The following is a 16014-nucleotide window of genomic DNA, read 5'->3' on the forward strand; positions in this document are numbered from 1 at the left end:
CTTTAACATGGTGAAAAAGCAAACAGAGAGCATTTTGGTGCCAGGAATTCTTTTGAAAATGTAGTACACTTGCTTAATGTGAGTACACTTGCTTAATGTTCAAAAATGGTCCTTTGAACATGCTACTTTACAATGTCTGGCATTCTTTTCTCTACATGGTTTTTGCTTTAAACCTATTTCATTTTATAAACGATGAGATGCTTGATTGTTGCATCAGAGCAGTTAGTTTGTTAAGTTTCAGTACAGCTGGATAATTTCCATGTCATACATCATTTAATTATCCATATAAAACATAGTTCAAACTGTACAGCTCCTTGAACCTCACCTGATCTGTCTGTGACACTGCAGTAATCCCAGTACCCTGATGGGATGTTGTGCGACTATGACTGGTTGGAATGTGGATGTACAAGAGAGCCTAGAAATGAGTTTGCATTTTGCAGCTGTGCTTGTTCTGCTGGAAGAGAAAGTAAAACTAGAAAAAACCCGGCTCCTGTGGTAGTACCAGCAGCTGTGAATCCGAAGGCTTATAAAAATCAAGGAAAACGTGGTGACTGAGGAAGTGGTGTTTTCCTCTTGTTTGTTATTTAATAAATTGTTGATGGTTTGTTATTTCTCAGAAAAATCTATCTCGGATTCCTTTGTGGAGAAATAAGAAGTGTTTATGTGAGAGTGAAGATCCTGCTGCTGGAAGATTGTATAGTTCCGCAAAATACTTTGCCTCTTTTGTCTGAAAAATGCTTTCTGGAGGCAGTGATCATTGAGACTTAAAATATACCCCAGCTTGACGATGGATGGGCACTGCTGTCCATGCAAGGAAAGTCTCTTGTATGTGCAGTAAGATAAATATAAAGCTGAAGGCATTTAGTAATAGGAAAACCAGCAAATTTCTTACAAACTTTTTTTTCCTTTTTTTTAAGCTAGAGAACTTGAAGGTCAGATCCAACTATATATTGCATTTTCTGTCATATAATTATCATATATATAATGTCCTGGAGAACAGCTTCCAGTCACTGACATCAACAGTTTACATAGCAGTTGAACTAAGAACAACCTTGGAGAACTGACCCATAACAACCTCTTAAGTATAATCCGTAGCTCACAACAGTTTTTGTGTTTTCATGGTCACAGAAGGGCCTCAATTGGATAAAAGAAGAATTGTGTTCAAAAAATACAGAACTATTCTGCTGAGTGTTCACTTTATTAAATCTTGGAAAGGAGAGGAAACAGAACTGAAAGAGTGAAGAGTTTTTGCTCCCTTGTACAAAGAAGGATGGGATAACATCAAAACCAGTCTCCCTAGAAGAACGGGGGAAGATCCATGATAAGTGGCATCAGCTTGGAAGATGGTTCAAAACTCTTTGACTGATTTTACTAATGACATCTGTTAAGCAGACCCAATTCAGAGCAGTTTCAGAAATCCCAACATGATTGTCCTTCTGCGCACTAATGAGAGGGCATGATCCGCCTGACACCAGTGTCTGTCTAGCAGTGGACATCTGTGGTCACTATGCAGGTACTCAAGTCACATCCTGTTTCCCTTTCCGCCCTCCCCATTTCTGCAGTTCTATTTATTGGTGAGTTCCCCAAAGAATGGTTGAGGAGTATAATCTCTCCTGTACTCACAGTCCTTTGGAGATAAATACACAAAGAGACAGCAGAAAGAGGCAGAAGTTCCTTTATCGGTCAGAGAGATTGGCTAACTCTGTTTGAGGGAGACAATTTAGAAGATGGTGGGAGTGACAGAGGTACATCTTTGCACAAATTTCAAAAACCAGACATTCTACTTTCTCAACAAAATCCTGGCTCTACCAGAATTTTGCATGGTGTTGAACCATAGAGTTTGAGAGCGAAGAGGTTATTGAAGGCACCAAAATTTTGTCATTCAAATTTTGGCCTTTTCAGGATGGTATTAAATCTTCCTCTGCATCATCCAAGCAAACTAGACTTCTTTCAGAAGGATTTATCACTAAATCTGTAACAGAGCATTAGCCTACGTGACACCCTGCCCCAAAAGTAATAAGTAGAAATACTAATAATAAAAAATGTCCCCCACCGGTATGAAATAAAAGCCTGCACTTGTATACCGAGAACATCCATGGGTCATGTCACCCGAATTTATATTTGACAAGACTTGTGTGTGAGGGCACTTGTGCCTGCTTTGTGAAGGGAAGCTCTGGGGTTCCCAGGTTCCCGAGTGATGGGTCTGCACTTGGTGTTTCTTGGGGCTTTGTGTGCCCAGGGCCATGATGAGTTCCCTGCCCGGGCTGGGGAGGGCGGGCGGGGCTGGGTGATGCGCTCTGGGTTCTGTGACAGCACCAGGGCCGCGTCACAATAGGGGCAGCTATAAAAGGCCAGAGCGCGTGCTGCCGCCCCAGTAGAGCCTGGGCGAGCGGTGAGTGCACAGCAGCGAGGAGACAGAGCAGGAGGAGGGCTGCGGCTGGAGGAGGGCCGGGGCAGAGGCTCCGCTACCGGGCCGTGCTCCTGTCCCCGCACCCAGGGCCCAGCGCCCGGCGGGAGCGCCTTGCTGAGGGCGCGGCACTTGCTGGGCAGCAGCGGTGCAGGCCTCGCGCCTGCCAACTGCCGGGGGCCCTCTCCCTCCTGCCGCCACATCCCTGCGCCTCCTGACCCCCACTGCCTGTCTCCATTCCGGCCCCACTGAAGCCTTTCTGTGTGTCCTCCTGCAGACCATGGCTTTACTATCACTGATCTTCGTGCTTGTGCAAAGCCTGATCCAGTACCCCCAGCCGGCTGGAGATGGGCTGGATGAGGCTACGCACCAGCGAATGCAGGAGCGTCAGGAGCTGCTGGACCAGGAGATGGCTCGGCTGCTGCAGGAGCTGGAGCTGGGGCCCCTGGACGAGGGCTGGGCAGCCGTGCTCTTTGGTGCTCTGCAGCAGTGGCCATTCTGGGCTCTTGCTGGAGTCCTGCTCCTCTTGGGCCTGTGCCTTAGCTGCAGGAGAAGGAGCCGTGAGGCCAGCAGCAGCGGCAAGGACCAGAGCTCCTGCAACGACTTTGGACACGAGGAGAGTGGAACACAACAGGAAGAAGACAGTCCTTATTCGGAGGAAGGCGAAGAAAACACTGATGTAACTGTGGATGCGGACAACAACGGGAGCGGAAGTGACAGAGAAGGCAGTCCCGTGGCTGCAGATGAAGGAGACGATGACGTCATTGAAGGGAATTGTGACATCAAGGTGGAGGAAGACAGCGATGTTTACAATGACAATGGCCATGAGTTAAAGAAGGATGAAGGATGGAATGATGGGAATGTGCCAGGAGATAACACCACTGATGAAACTGAAGAAGAACCTGTCAACATTGCAGAAAAGGCCGAAGAGGTGGATGATCGAGATGAAGGAGAAAACAAGGATGTACAGGTGGAGGAAGACAATGATGTTTACAATGACAATGGCCACGAGTTAAAGAAAGATGATGGATGGAATGATGGGAATGTGCCAGGAGATAATACTGATGAAGAAACTGAAGAAGAACCTGGCAACGTTGCAGAAAAGACCGAAGAGGTGGATGAAGCAGATGAGGGAGAAAACAAGGATTTACAGGTGGAGCAAGACAAAAACGCTGGAAAGGAAGAAGAAGATGGGAATGAAGAAAACACCAATGGCGCAAATATGAAGGCAGGCAACCCTGATGATGTAAATGAAGGTGAGGACAACGTAAATGGACTGGAAGTATACACGGATGTGAAGGTGCAGGAAAGCAGTGATGCCAGTGAACAGAGAAGCAGGGATTGCACTGGGCAGAAACATAGTGGTGAACGTGGGAATGAAGAAGCCCACAGTTCCTTTGCTGAAACTGAGGAAGAAAAGAAGGAAGTTATAGAAGAAGATGAAAGTGATAGAAACAAGGTTGAAGAGCAAGGTGATCCGAATGTGGAGGAAAACAAGAAGGAGGAGAGAAAAGAAGATGAACAAGGTAACGTGGCTGCCAGTGAAAAAGAAGACAGTGACGGTGACAAGGAAGAAAGCAGCAGTGGTGGAACAGAAGATGGAGAAGACACCCAAGATGCTGGGAATGGTGGAACAGAAGACGAAGAAGACACCCAAGATGCTGGGAATGAGGGAGCCATCCTTTTTGTAGATCACATAGAGTGGCCTGTGGAGGAGCTGGAGCAAGGTTGCTCAGTGACAGCTGAGCTGATGGAGAGTTTCACGCGTGTCTTTGTGGACAGCGTGAGCAATAGCTTCTACCCAGTGCCTCAAGAAGCCATTGGAGTGGGCAGTGCCTTTGAGGGTTGGAGTCCCCGCGAGTGGGATGGCGTGTACCGTGTGCTGGTCCCGCTGAATCCCCCGCCAGGGCATGCCTTCCACCTAGAACTGAACAGTGCGGGGCAGATGGCAGCAAGGACCTTCAGCGTCCGCGTGGAGCTGGTGTGCACATGTGAGAGGGAGCAGCTGGGCGAGAAGCTGTTGTGCTTCCTGCACCACTCGCAGGAGGAGCTGTGGCGGAAGCAGAAGCGCAGCCTCCTAGAGACACTCTGCACCGGCTCCTACCTGGACGTGGAGAAGACCTCCCACTGGTTCCACCAGCTGGTGAGATGCTCCTGGCTGCACGTGCCTCAGTCCTACTCATGGCACTTGGTGTTTCAGCCCTGCAGCCGGTCCTGCCAATTCCAGCTTACCAAAGGCAAGAAGAGCCTGATGGTGGAGATGCTCTTTGGAGTGCGCCAAGGGGACTCCGACATCTTTGTCATCAGCCAGCCCACAGAGCCCCAGAAAGGTGGCCCCATCAACTTTATGAGCAGTCAGCCTGCCGAGGCCAAGCTCATCACAAGCACAGCGTGGCCTGAGACGTACGCTGTGGCAGAGGCGAAATTCTTCCAGCACATCGCCAGGCAGCTGCCCTGTCACAGCTTGCACCTGAAATGCCTGCAGGTCTTCACCTGCATCCTGAGGGGCACAGGGTTTTCCAGCTACACCTGGAAGACGGTGGTCATGCACGTGCTGACCACAGTACCGCTGTCCCAGTGGCGCAGGAGGGAATTTGAACGGCGGCTGTGGGACATCATGGCCTACCTGCACCGCTGCCTGCAGTTGAAACGCCTGGAGCACTTTGTGCAAGGCAGTGAGAGGCTTCCTGCAGAGATCAGCGTGTCGCCAGCAACACGAAGGGTTGAGCCGCTCAACCTCTTCGAGCACCTGGCCCGAGATCCAGCCACCCACAGGGAGCTGATGCAAACATATGGCCAGCTGCGATTTCGCCTCTGGACGATGCTCTCCAGCCACTGAGAGGCGTTCCCTGCACAGAGCTGTGCTGGGGATCACATCCGATGGCAGCCACGTGAACTCTGCACAATTGTTTCCCTTGTCACTGGCAGTCCTGAAGCTGCTTTCCTGCTCCTGCGGAAGGAAGACGCTGCAGCACATGACTTCATTGTGCAGACACATCTTGCTGTGGCCTTGTCCTGCACCTTCTAGTTACAACGGTGGCCAACTCTTTGAGGCAAAACCTGACTCCACCTGCACATCCTTCCTCGTGGAAGACTCAGAAGCCGATAGTGGTTGCTTGGAACACCTCGAAGACAGCAACCTCTTATCATCTTAATGTAGTTGTTTAGTTGTAGCTGTAGTTTTAGCTGTAGTTGTAGATGTTGTTGTAGCTGTAGCTTTTGTTATAGTTGTAACTGTAATTGTAGCTTTATTTGTAGTTGTAAACTGTAGCTTTAATTAGACTTATTTATTAGCGTTCCTTCCAGAGCCCCTTTAGTGTAGTCAGTTTGGTAAAATTACCCTTAGTTTTGTAAAAATTACCCTTTTGTAGTGACCTGTCTCTTTTCAAACGTATCCATGTTTGAAAAATTAATAAAAAGAGATGTTTCTCAAATTGCTTGAAATGTGTCATTCTTCATATTTAACCCTCGTATCTTAGAGGATGTCCTTCCTCTACCCCTATCTGAAATAAAGACTTTTTCCAGTTAGAGATGTTGGATATATTAAGTATGCGGTCTCTCAAGAATTCCCATAGAAATGCTTGAAGCTTGAATTAAAAATGCCTTGAAGTGCCTGAAATTTTGCAGCAGAGTACTCCTGAATTTCTTTTAGGAATCTTTGGAAAAGTTTTCTTTACAGAGTCATTTTTATACACTCCTGGGGAACAATTCAGTCCAAAAAGAGAAAGACAGAGAAGTCCCCAACTACAAAACAGGTCGTTTAATCCATCTTTTTTTCTCTTCTCATAACCAAGGTTTTGACACAAAATTGTGACAGCAGAAAGTTATGTTTTCTCTATTCCTGGTTATCTGTGTCCTTTTGGAGGGGCCCGGATTATCTACAGCTCAAACCTTTTCCACCAGGCCTGTGTAATATTGTATAGCATTGAGGGCCACTTTGCATGCACAGCTTTGTCCATGCTGAGATGCAGCTAAACAAAATATCATTTACTTCTTGCAGTACATAGTAAGATTCATAGGAGTTTGGAAGTATTTATTCTCTTTGCCTTTGTACCAATACATCTGGGGTCAACTAGTCAATTTTAGAATACCTTAGCAATTGGATAAATTGCTGCAGCTATACTAGAAATACTTTATCTCAAAAGTTTGGTTGAGAATTTCGGCAATGCCCATGTAAATCTTCATGTGTACTCTCCAACATGAGAAAGGGCTTGTTCCTGCCTAAAGGAAAGTGAGGCAACCTCTGTTTTGTGTATAAAAAATGAAAACGAAAATAATTAAAATTATATGAAAATTATACGACCTTAAATTTCAGAGGCCTTCAAAGGTGTCATTAGGTGTAACTGTTTTGAAGGACGTTGAGATGTTCCCGTCCTGCTGATTTTGGTGTGGCTTGCCATTAAAAAAAGTCTGTAACTGGTCACAAAGGGAATCCTGAGTCTCAGCTAAATTGGTTCCTCATTGCTACATTCTTACACTGTTCTGGAGTTGAGGAATGGTAGCATGGTCACCACACATGTGACTTGATGCTAAGCAGTCAAAATTTGTTTTATAAATGCAAATACCTATTATCAGAACAGAATGGCGTTTTTACTTTGGAAGCCTTTTTGCTGTGGCTCTGCTGCTGGAGATTTTTTAAGTAAGCCATGATCATGCTGTTGTAAGCCAAGTCCACTGAGTGTTGAGGCGGACCATCCAAGTGTGGGGACATGAGCCTTGACTCCATTTTTCTCAGAAGGCTGATTTATTATGTTATATATTATATTAATATATACTAAAGAATTAGTTTTATATTATAGATAGATAGATAGATAGATAGATAGATAGATATAGAATATATATATAGAATGTATATATTCTATACATATATATAGAATTATATTAATATTATACTAAAGAACAGAGAGAGAAGAAAGATCAGAAGGCTGCAAAGAACAAGAATAGAAAAGAATAGAATGCATAACAAAATCTTGTGACTGCTCACAGCCTTGGCACAGGTGGCTGTGATTGGTCATCAAGTGAAAACAATCCACATGGACCAATGGAAGATGCACCAGTTGCATTCCACAGCAGCAGACAGTTATTGTTTACATTTCTTTCCTGAGGCTCTCAGCTCCTCAGGACGGGAAAAATCCTAGCAGAGAATTTTTCATAAAATATCATGGCTACACCATGGTTTCTGTGAGTAAGATGTAGGAGAAATGAACTGTCTTGCCAGTTCTCCTAAAATTGTTAGTCATGTCGCTGACAAGTCCTGGCATCTCTGTTCTTTGGAATTAAGACCTGAAATATCATGAAGAGGAAGATACAGGGTTCTTTCCCTTCTTTGTGGACAACAGATGGAAAATGGCAACAGCAGGCAGTTCCAAACACCTGGTCACGTGCGTGTCTTTGAAGGGAAGGTTTCATTCCCTTCAAGGTGCAGTGTGTTTATGGCATGGGTCCATCTTCCCAGAAGAGCTGAGCATTTGCTGGGGCAGGAGAGCTGAAAGTAAGCAAGGTTTTGCTCCGCAGTTACTGAATCTCCCAGCTGCATCAGTCAGTGGTGGATGGGGAAGAGGGACAGGGTGGGCTAGTTAAAGATGCGTCTGTAACTGCAGGAGTGCTTCCAGAAACCACAGCATGTGCAGCTCCTTTGTGTTCAGACAGCAATTAAAATCTTAGACCTTCTCTTAATGGCAGTTACAGGTTTGCATCTTCTCTGGGTTTTCACCTTAAGAAGTGAGAACCTGTGCTGGAAATGCTAAGATACTCCAGTGAGTGATGTGGGGATCAATGCAATGTCACACGATGGATTTCCTTTATTGTGTGCCCCAGCCTAAAAATGTGTTCTAAAAAATCATGCAAGTGTAAAACTAAAACTACACACAATGCAATTGAAATATGTTGTAATACAGAATCAAAGTAAGACATTCTCCACCTTTGTTAATACCCTATGAACTTTAATCACATATCTCATCCTTTATTCCCCCATTTTCCAATAGTTGAAAAATTATCTTCTTCATTTAGACTTAACTCTTAAATATTGGTTCATGTCATTACTATCTCAGAAATTGTCACTGCTCTTGTGATGTTTTTAGGGTGCTCTCACTGCATAGATCTTATTTAATCTATGTATCTTTGACACTTCTACAAGTTTGAGCTGCTTTTATTATTATGTTACAGCTTTAATATATGGAGGAGGTAACTTGGGATGATTTTTGAGTAATATTCCTTATTTTAATACTCTTTGTTTAACACTGCTTTCAGTCTAAGAGAAACAGTAGATATTTATCACTCATTTTTATGCAGCTGGAGATAACCTGTGACCTTCATCCAAACTACAGAACTCCTCAAGCACAGAAGTGATGTTCAGTATCCCTAAGTAGCACATCCTCCTTGTCGGCCTTCTTTAACATCCTCATTCCAACTGCTAGAGCAGATGCAGAAGGTTTTCATCTATCAGTCTCATTCATTAATGTAATTTGCAGGACAGCATCCCTTACCAAAGAATGGAAGGGTCTGTGTCCTAATTCATATATGTTTAATTCACTCAGTGTAGATAGTCTTGTTTCTGTCTATCTTCTGAGTAATAATATTTTCTAATTAATTGAGAGGTACTTACATACATATTTTCTGAGCAGTTCTAGAAGTTCTACTTTATAAGGAAGAGTAGAGAACAGCCAAACCAGAGGGCTGATTGACTTCTAAGGAAAAGAAAACAAAAATGGAATGTTTTAAAATTTGTAGCTATCCTAACATTTCCCTGCAGAAATGCAGATTCCTAATTGCAAATGTAACCCCGTTGATTTGATTTACTTTGCTGCGTTTCATGGACATCCTAGTTAGTATAGTCTTTGTTCTCAGTGAATGCATTCATTTTACAAAAGTGTGCACCCTGGTTTATTGGCTGAGGGGGATGCCTCAGCCCACACTTGGATGCTGTCACCTGTGACATCCACAAACATACATCATTCCCATGTGGGAATGTGGCCATGCCCCAGAGCAAGCCTTGCTTGCTGTGAACACTTGTGACTTGGTCAGAGGACCCGGAACCCTACATTGTGACACAATACATAGGAATAAGCATGACTGAAGGAACCTGTGGCTTTTAAAACAGGATTTGCTTAGCACTGTTAAAAACAACTATGGTAGTAATTTAAATCCAATAAACAAGAGCATTATTCTCAGCTGATTTGGTTTTCTCCACATCGAAGGAATTAAGATGCAGTCTAACTCCCACTGAAGTCATGGCAAGTGTTTGGCCACTGAAGTCAATTGAAGCAAGATCAAATTCACACTCTTCACTTTTTTCATCTTACAGAAGTAAACTAAAAACAGGCAGATCTTTCTCTTTTGCTGAAGGAAGCCAGTGCTAAATCATCAGCTCCACATGGAAATTAGCCACGTTTTAAGGATTGCTTAGTTTCATGCAGTGGTTTGCACACAGGATTTTCTTCCCCCTAAGAGTGATCCATTCTTTAACATGGTGAAAAAGCAAACAGAGAGCATTTTGGTGCCAGGAATTCTTTTGAAAATGTAGTACACTTGCTTAATGTGAGTACACTTGCTTAATGTTCAAAAATGGTCCTTTGAACATGCTACTTTACAATGTCTGGCATTCTTTTCTCTACATGGTTTTTGCTTTAAACCTATTTCATTTTATAAACGATGAGATGCTTGATTGTTGCATCAGAGCAGTTAGTTTGTTAAGTTTCAGTACAGCTGGATAATTTCCATGTCATACATCATTTAATTATCCATATAAAACATAGTTCAAACTGTACAGCTCCTTGAACCTCACCTGATCTGTCTGTGACACTGCAGTAATCCCAGTACCCTGATGGGATGTTGTGCGACTATGACTGGTTGGAATGTGGATGTACAAGAGAGCCTAGAAATGAGTTTGCATTTTGCAGCTGTGCTTGTTCTGCTGGAAGAGAAAGTAAAACTAGAAAAAACCCGTCTCCTGTGGTAGTACCAGCAGCTGTGAATCCGAAGGCTTATAAAAATCAAGGAAAACGTGGTGACTGAGGAAGTGGTGTTTTCCTCTTGTTTGTTATTTAATAAATTGTTGATGGTTTGTTATTTCTCAGAAAAATCTATCTCGGATGCCTTTGTGGAGAAATAGGAAGTGTTTATGTGAGAGTGAAGATCCTGCTGCTGGAAGATTGTATAGTTCCGCAAAATACTTTGCCTCTTTTGTCTGAAAAATGCTTTCTGGAGGCAGTGATCATTGAGACTTAAAATATACCCCAGCTTGACGATGGATGGGCACTGCTGTCCATGCAAGGAAAGTCTCTTGTATGTGCAGTAAGATAAATATAAAGCTGAAGGCATTTAGTAATAGGAAAACCAGCAAATTTCTTACAAACTTTTTTTTCCTTTTTTTTAAGCTAGAGAACTTGAAGGTCAGATCCAACTATATATTGCATTTTCTGTCATATAATTATCATATATATAATGTCCTGGAGAACAGCTTCCAGTCACTGACATCAACAGTTTACATAGCAGTTGAACTAAGAACAACCTTGGAGAACTGACCCATAACAACCTCTTAAGTATAATCCGTAGCTCACAACAGTTTTTGTGTTTTCAAGGTCACAGAAGGGCCTCAATTGGATAAAAGAAGAATTGTGTTCAAAAAATACAGAACTATTCTGCTGAGTGTTCACTTTATTAAATCTTGGGAAATGAGAGGAAACAGAACTGAAAGAGTGAAGAGTTTTTGCTCCCTTGTACAAAGAAGGATGGGATAACATCAAAACCAGTCTCCCTAGAAGAACGGGGGAAGATCCATGATAAGTGGCATCAGCTTGGAAGACGGTTCAAAACTCTTTGACTGATTTTACTAATGACATCTGTTAAGCAGACCCAATTCAGAGCAGTTTCAGAAATCCCAACATGATTGTCCTTCTGCGCACTAATGAGAGGGCATGATCCGCCTGACACCAGTGTCTGTCTAGCAGTGGACATCTGTGGTCACTATGCAGGTACTCAAGTCACATCCTGTTTCCCTTTCCTCCCTCCCCATTTCTGCAGTTCTGTTTATCGGTGAGTTTCCCAAAGAATGGTTGAGGAGTATAATCTCTCCTGTACTCAAAGTCCTTTGGAGATAAATACACAAAGAGACAGCAGAAAGAGGCAGAAGTTCCTTTATCGGTCAGAGAGATTGGCTAACTCTGTTTGAGGGAGACAATTTAGAAGATGGTGGGAGTGACAGAGGTACATCTTTGCACAAATTTCAAAAACCAGACATTCTACTTTCTCAACAAAATCCTGGCTCTACCAGAATTTTGCATGGTGTTGAACCATAGAGTTTGAGAGCTAAGAGGTTATTGAAGACACCAAAATTTTGTCATTCAAATTTTGGCCTTTTCAGGATGGTATTACATCTTCCTCTGCATCATCCAAGCAACCTAGACTTCTTTCAGAAGGATTTATCACTAAATCTGTAACAGAGCATTAGCCTACGTGACACCCTGCCCCAAAAGTAATAAGTAGAAATACTAATAATAAAAAATGTCCCCCACCGGTATGAAATAAAAGCCTACACTTGTATACCGAGAACATCCATGGGTCATGTCACCCGAATTTATATTTGACAAGACTTGTGTGTGAGTGCACTTGTGCCTGCTTTGTCAAGGGAAGCTCTGGGGTTCCCAGGTTCCCGAGTGATGGGTCTGCACTTGGTGTTTCTTGGGGCTTTGTGTGCCCAGGGCCATGATGAGTTCCCTGCCCGGGCTGGGGAGGGCGGGCGGGGCTGGGTGATGCGCTCTGGGTTCTGTGACAGCACCAGGGCCGCGTCACAATGGGGGCAGCTATAAAAGGCCAGAGCGCGTGCTGCTGCCCCAGTAGAGCCTGGGCGAGCGGTGAGTGCACAGCAGCGAGGAGACAGAGCAGGAGGAGGGCTGCGGCTGGAGGAGGGCCGGGGCAGAGGCTCCGCTACCGGGCCGTGCGTTCTGTCCCCGCACCCAGGGCCCAGCGCCCGGCGGGAGCGCCTTGCTGAGGGCGCGGCACTTGCTGGGCAGCAGCGGTGCAGACCTCGCGCCTGCCAACTGCCGGGGGCCCTCTCCTTCCTGCCGCCACATCCCTGCGCCTCCTGACCCCCACTGCCTGTCTCCATTCCGGCCCCACTGAAGCCTTTCTGTGTGTCCTCCTGCAGACCATGGCTTTGCTATCACTGATCGTCGTGCTCGTGCAAAGCCTGATCCAGTACCCCCAGCCGGCTGGAGATGGGCTGGATGAGGCTACGCACCAGCGTATGCAGGAGCGTCAGGAGCTGCTGGACCAGGAGATGGCTCGGCTGCTGCAGGAGCTGGAGCAGGGGCCCCTGGACGAGGGCTGGGCAGCCGTGCTCTTTGGTGCTCTGCAGCAGTGGCCATTCTGGGCTCTTGCTGGAGTCCTGCTCCTCTTGGGCCTGTGCTTTAGCTGCAGGAGAAGGAGCCGTGAGGCCAGCAGCAGCGGCAAGGACCAGAGCTCCTGCAACGACTTTGGACACGACGAGAGTGGAACACAACAGGAAGAAGACAGTCCTTATTCGGAGGAAGGCGAAGAAAACACTTATGTAACTGTGGAGGCTGACAACAACGGGAGCGGAAGTGACAGAGAAGGCAGTCCCGTGGCTGCAGATGAAGGAGACGATGACGTCATTGAAGGGAATTGTGACATCAAGGTGGAGGAAGACAGCGATGTTTACAATGACAATGGCCATGAGTTAAAGAAAGATGAAGGATGGAATGATGGGAATGTGCCAGGAGATAACACTGCTGAAGAAACTGAAGAAGAACCTGGCAACATTGCAGAAAAGGCCGAAGAGGTGGATGAAGCAGAAGAAGGAGAAAACAAGGATGTACAGGTGGAGGAAGACAGCGATGTTTACAGTGACAATGGCCACGAGTTAAAGAATGATGAAGGATGGAATGATGGGAATGTGCCAGGAGATAATACTGCTGAGAAAACTGAAGAAGAACCTGGCAACATCGCACAAAAGGCTGAAGACGTGGATGAATCAGATGAAGGAGAAAACAAGGATGTACAGGTGGAGCAAGACAAGGACGCTGGAAAGGAAGAAGAAGATGGAAATGAGGAAAACACCAATGGCCCACATATGAAGGCAGGCAAGCATGATGATGCAAATGAAGCTGAGGACAACGTAAATGGACAGGAAGTATACACGGATGTGAAGGTGCAGGAAAGCAGTGATGCCAGTGAACAGAGAAGCAGGGATTGCACTGAGCAGGAAGATAGAGGTGAACGTGGGAATGAAGAAGCCCACAGTTCCTTTGCTGAAACTGAGGAAGAAAAGAAGGAAGTTATAGAAGAAGATGAAAGTGATAGAAACAAGGTTGAAGAGCAATGTGATACAAAAGTGGAGGAAAACAAGAAGGAGGATAGAAAAGAAGATGAACAAGGTAACGCGGCTGCCAGTGGAAAAGAAGACAGTGACGGTGACAAGGAAGAAAGCAGCAGTGGTGGAACAGAAGATGGAGAAGACACCCAAGATGCTGGGAATGGTGGAACAGAAGACGGAGAAGACACCCAAGATGCTGGGAATGAGGGAGCCATCCTTTTTGTGGATCACATAGAGTGGCCTGTGGAGGAGCTGGAGCAAGGTTGCTCAGTGACAGCTGAGCTGATGGAGAGTTTCACGCGTGTCTTTGTGGACAGCGTGAGCAATAGCTTCTACCCAGTGCCTCAAGAAGCCATTGGAGTGGGCAGTGCCTTTGAGGGTTGGAGTCCCCGCGAGTGGGATGGCGTGTACCGTGTGCTGGTCCCGCTGAATCCCCCGCCAGGCCATGCCTTCCACCTAGAACTGAACAGTGCGGGGCAGATGGCAGCAAGGACCTTCAGCGTCCGCGTGGAGCTGGTGTGCACATGCGAGAGGGAGCAGCTGGGCGAGAAGCTGTTGTGCTTCCTGCACCACTCGCAGGAGGAGCTGTGGCGGAAGCAGAAGCGCAGCCTCCTAGAGACACTCTGCACCGGCTCCTACCTGGACGTGGAGAAGACCTCCCACTGGTTCCACCAGCTGGTGAGATGCTCCTGGCTGCACGTGCCTCAGTCCTACTCATGGCACTTGGTGTTTCAGCCCTGCAGCCGGTCCTGCCAATTCCAGCTTACCAAAGGCAAGAAGAGCCTGATGGTGGAGATGCTCTTTGGAGTGCGCCAAGGGGACTCCGACATCTTTGTCATCAGCCAGCCCACAGAGCCCCAGAAAGGTGGCCCCATCAACTTTATGAGCAGTCAGCCTGCCGAGGCCAAGCTCATCACAAGCACAGCGTGGCCTGAGACGTACGCTGTGGCAGAGGCGAAATTCTTCCAGCACATCGCCAGACAGCTGCCCTGTCACAGCTTGCACCTGAAATGCCTGCAGGTCTTCACCTGCATCCTGAGGGGCACAGGGTTTTCCAGCTACACCTGGAAGACGGTGGTCATGCACGTGCTGACCACAGTACCGCTGTCCCAGTGGCGCAGGAGGGAATTTGAACGGCGGCTGTGGGACGTCATGGCCTACCTGCACCGCTGCCTGCAGTTGAAACGCCTGGAGCACTTTGTGCAAGGCAGTGAGAAGCTTCCTGCAGAGATCAGCGTGTCGCCAGCAACACGAAGGGTTGAGCCGCTCAACCTCTTCGAGCACCTGGCCCGAGATCCAGCCACCCACAGGGAGCTGATGCAAACATATGGCCAGCTGCGATTTCGCCTCTGGACGATGCTCTCCAGCCACTGAGAGGCGTTCCCTGCACAGAGCTGTGCTGGGGATCACATCCGATGGCAGCCACGTGAACTCTGCACAATTGTTTCCCTCATCACTGGCAGTCCTGAAGCTGCTTTCCTGCTCCTGCAGAAGGAAGACGCTGCAGCACATGACTTCATTATGCAGACGCATCTTGCTGTGGCCTTGTCCTGCACCTTCTAGTTTCAACGGTAGCCAACTCTTTGAGGCAAAACCTGGCTCCACCTGCACATCCTTCCTCGTGGAAGACTCAGAAGCCGATAGAGGTTGCTCGGAACACCTCGAAGACAGCAACCTCTTATCATCTTAATGTAGTTGTTTAGTTGTAGCTGTAGTTTTAGTTGTAGTTGTAGATGTTGTTGTAGCTGTAGCTTTTGTTATAGTTTTAACTGTAATTGTAGCTGTATTTGTAGTTGTAAACTGTAGCTTTAATTAGACTTATTTATTAGCGTTCCTTCCAGAGCCCCTTTAGTGTAGTCAGTTTGGTAAAATTACCCTTAGTTTTGTAAAAATTACCCTTTTGTAGTGACCTGTCTCTTTTCAAATGTATCCATGTTTGAAAAATTAATAAAAAGAGATGTTTCTCAAATTGCTTGAAATGTGTCATTCTTCATATTTAACCCTCGTATCTTAGAGGATGTCCTTCCTCTACCCCTATCTGAAATAAAGACTTTTGCCAATCAGAGATGTTGGATATATTAAGTATGCGGTCTCTCAAGAATTCCCATAGAAATGCTTGAAGCTTGAATTAAAAATGCCTTGAAGTGCCTGAAATTTTGCAGCAGAGTACTCCTGAATTTTTTTAGGAATCTTTGGAAAAGTTTTCTTTACAGAGTCATTTTTATACACTCCTGGGGAGCAATTCAGTCCAAAAAGAGAAAGACAGAGAAGTCCC

The 16014-nt window shown here is 45.9% G+C and overlaps 2 protein-coding genes and 1 long non-coding RNA gene across 4 annotated transcripts in view; 2 read left to right on the forward strand and 1 right to left on the reverse strand.

The window, feature by feature from the left end:
• LOC135301678 (uncharacterized) overlaps nt 1–16014 on the reverse strand; it is a 94493-nt gene that overhangs the window by 21501 nt on the left and 56978 nt on the right. The gene's annotated exons all lie outside the window — the stretch shown is intronic.
• LOC135301669 (inositol 1,4,5-trisphosphate receptor-interacting protein-like 1) lies at nt 2892–5821 on the forward strand. The gene has a single exon (XM_064421972.1). It carries the CDS (start codon nt 3630–3632, stop codon nt 5244–5246), a length of 1617 nt encoding a protein of 538 aa, XP_064278042.1. The 5' UTR covers nt 2892–3629; the 3' UTR covers nt 5247–5821.
• LOC135301676 (uncharacterized) lies at nt 12540–15296 on the forward strand. Its single transcript, XM_064421979.1, has one exon. It carries the CDS (start codon nt 12555–12557, stop codon nt 15111–15113), a length of 2559 nt encoding a protein of 852 aa, XP_064278049.1. The 5' UTR covers nt 12540–12554; the 3' UTR covers nt 15114–15296.

This window comes from Passer domesticus, chromosome 5, assembly GCF_036417665.1.
Source record: "Passer domesticus isolate bPasDom1 chromosome 5, bPasDom1.hap1, whole genome shotgun sequence".
Taxonomy (NCBI): domain Eukaryota; kingdom Metazoa; phylum Chordata; class Aves; order Passeriformes; family Passeridae; genus Passer; species Passer domesticus.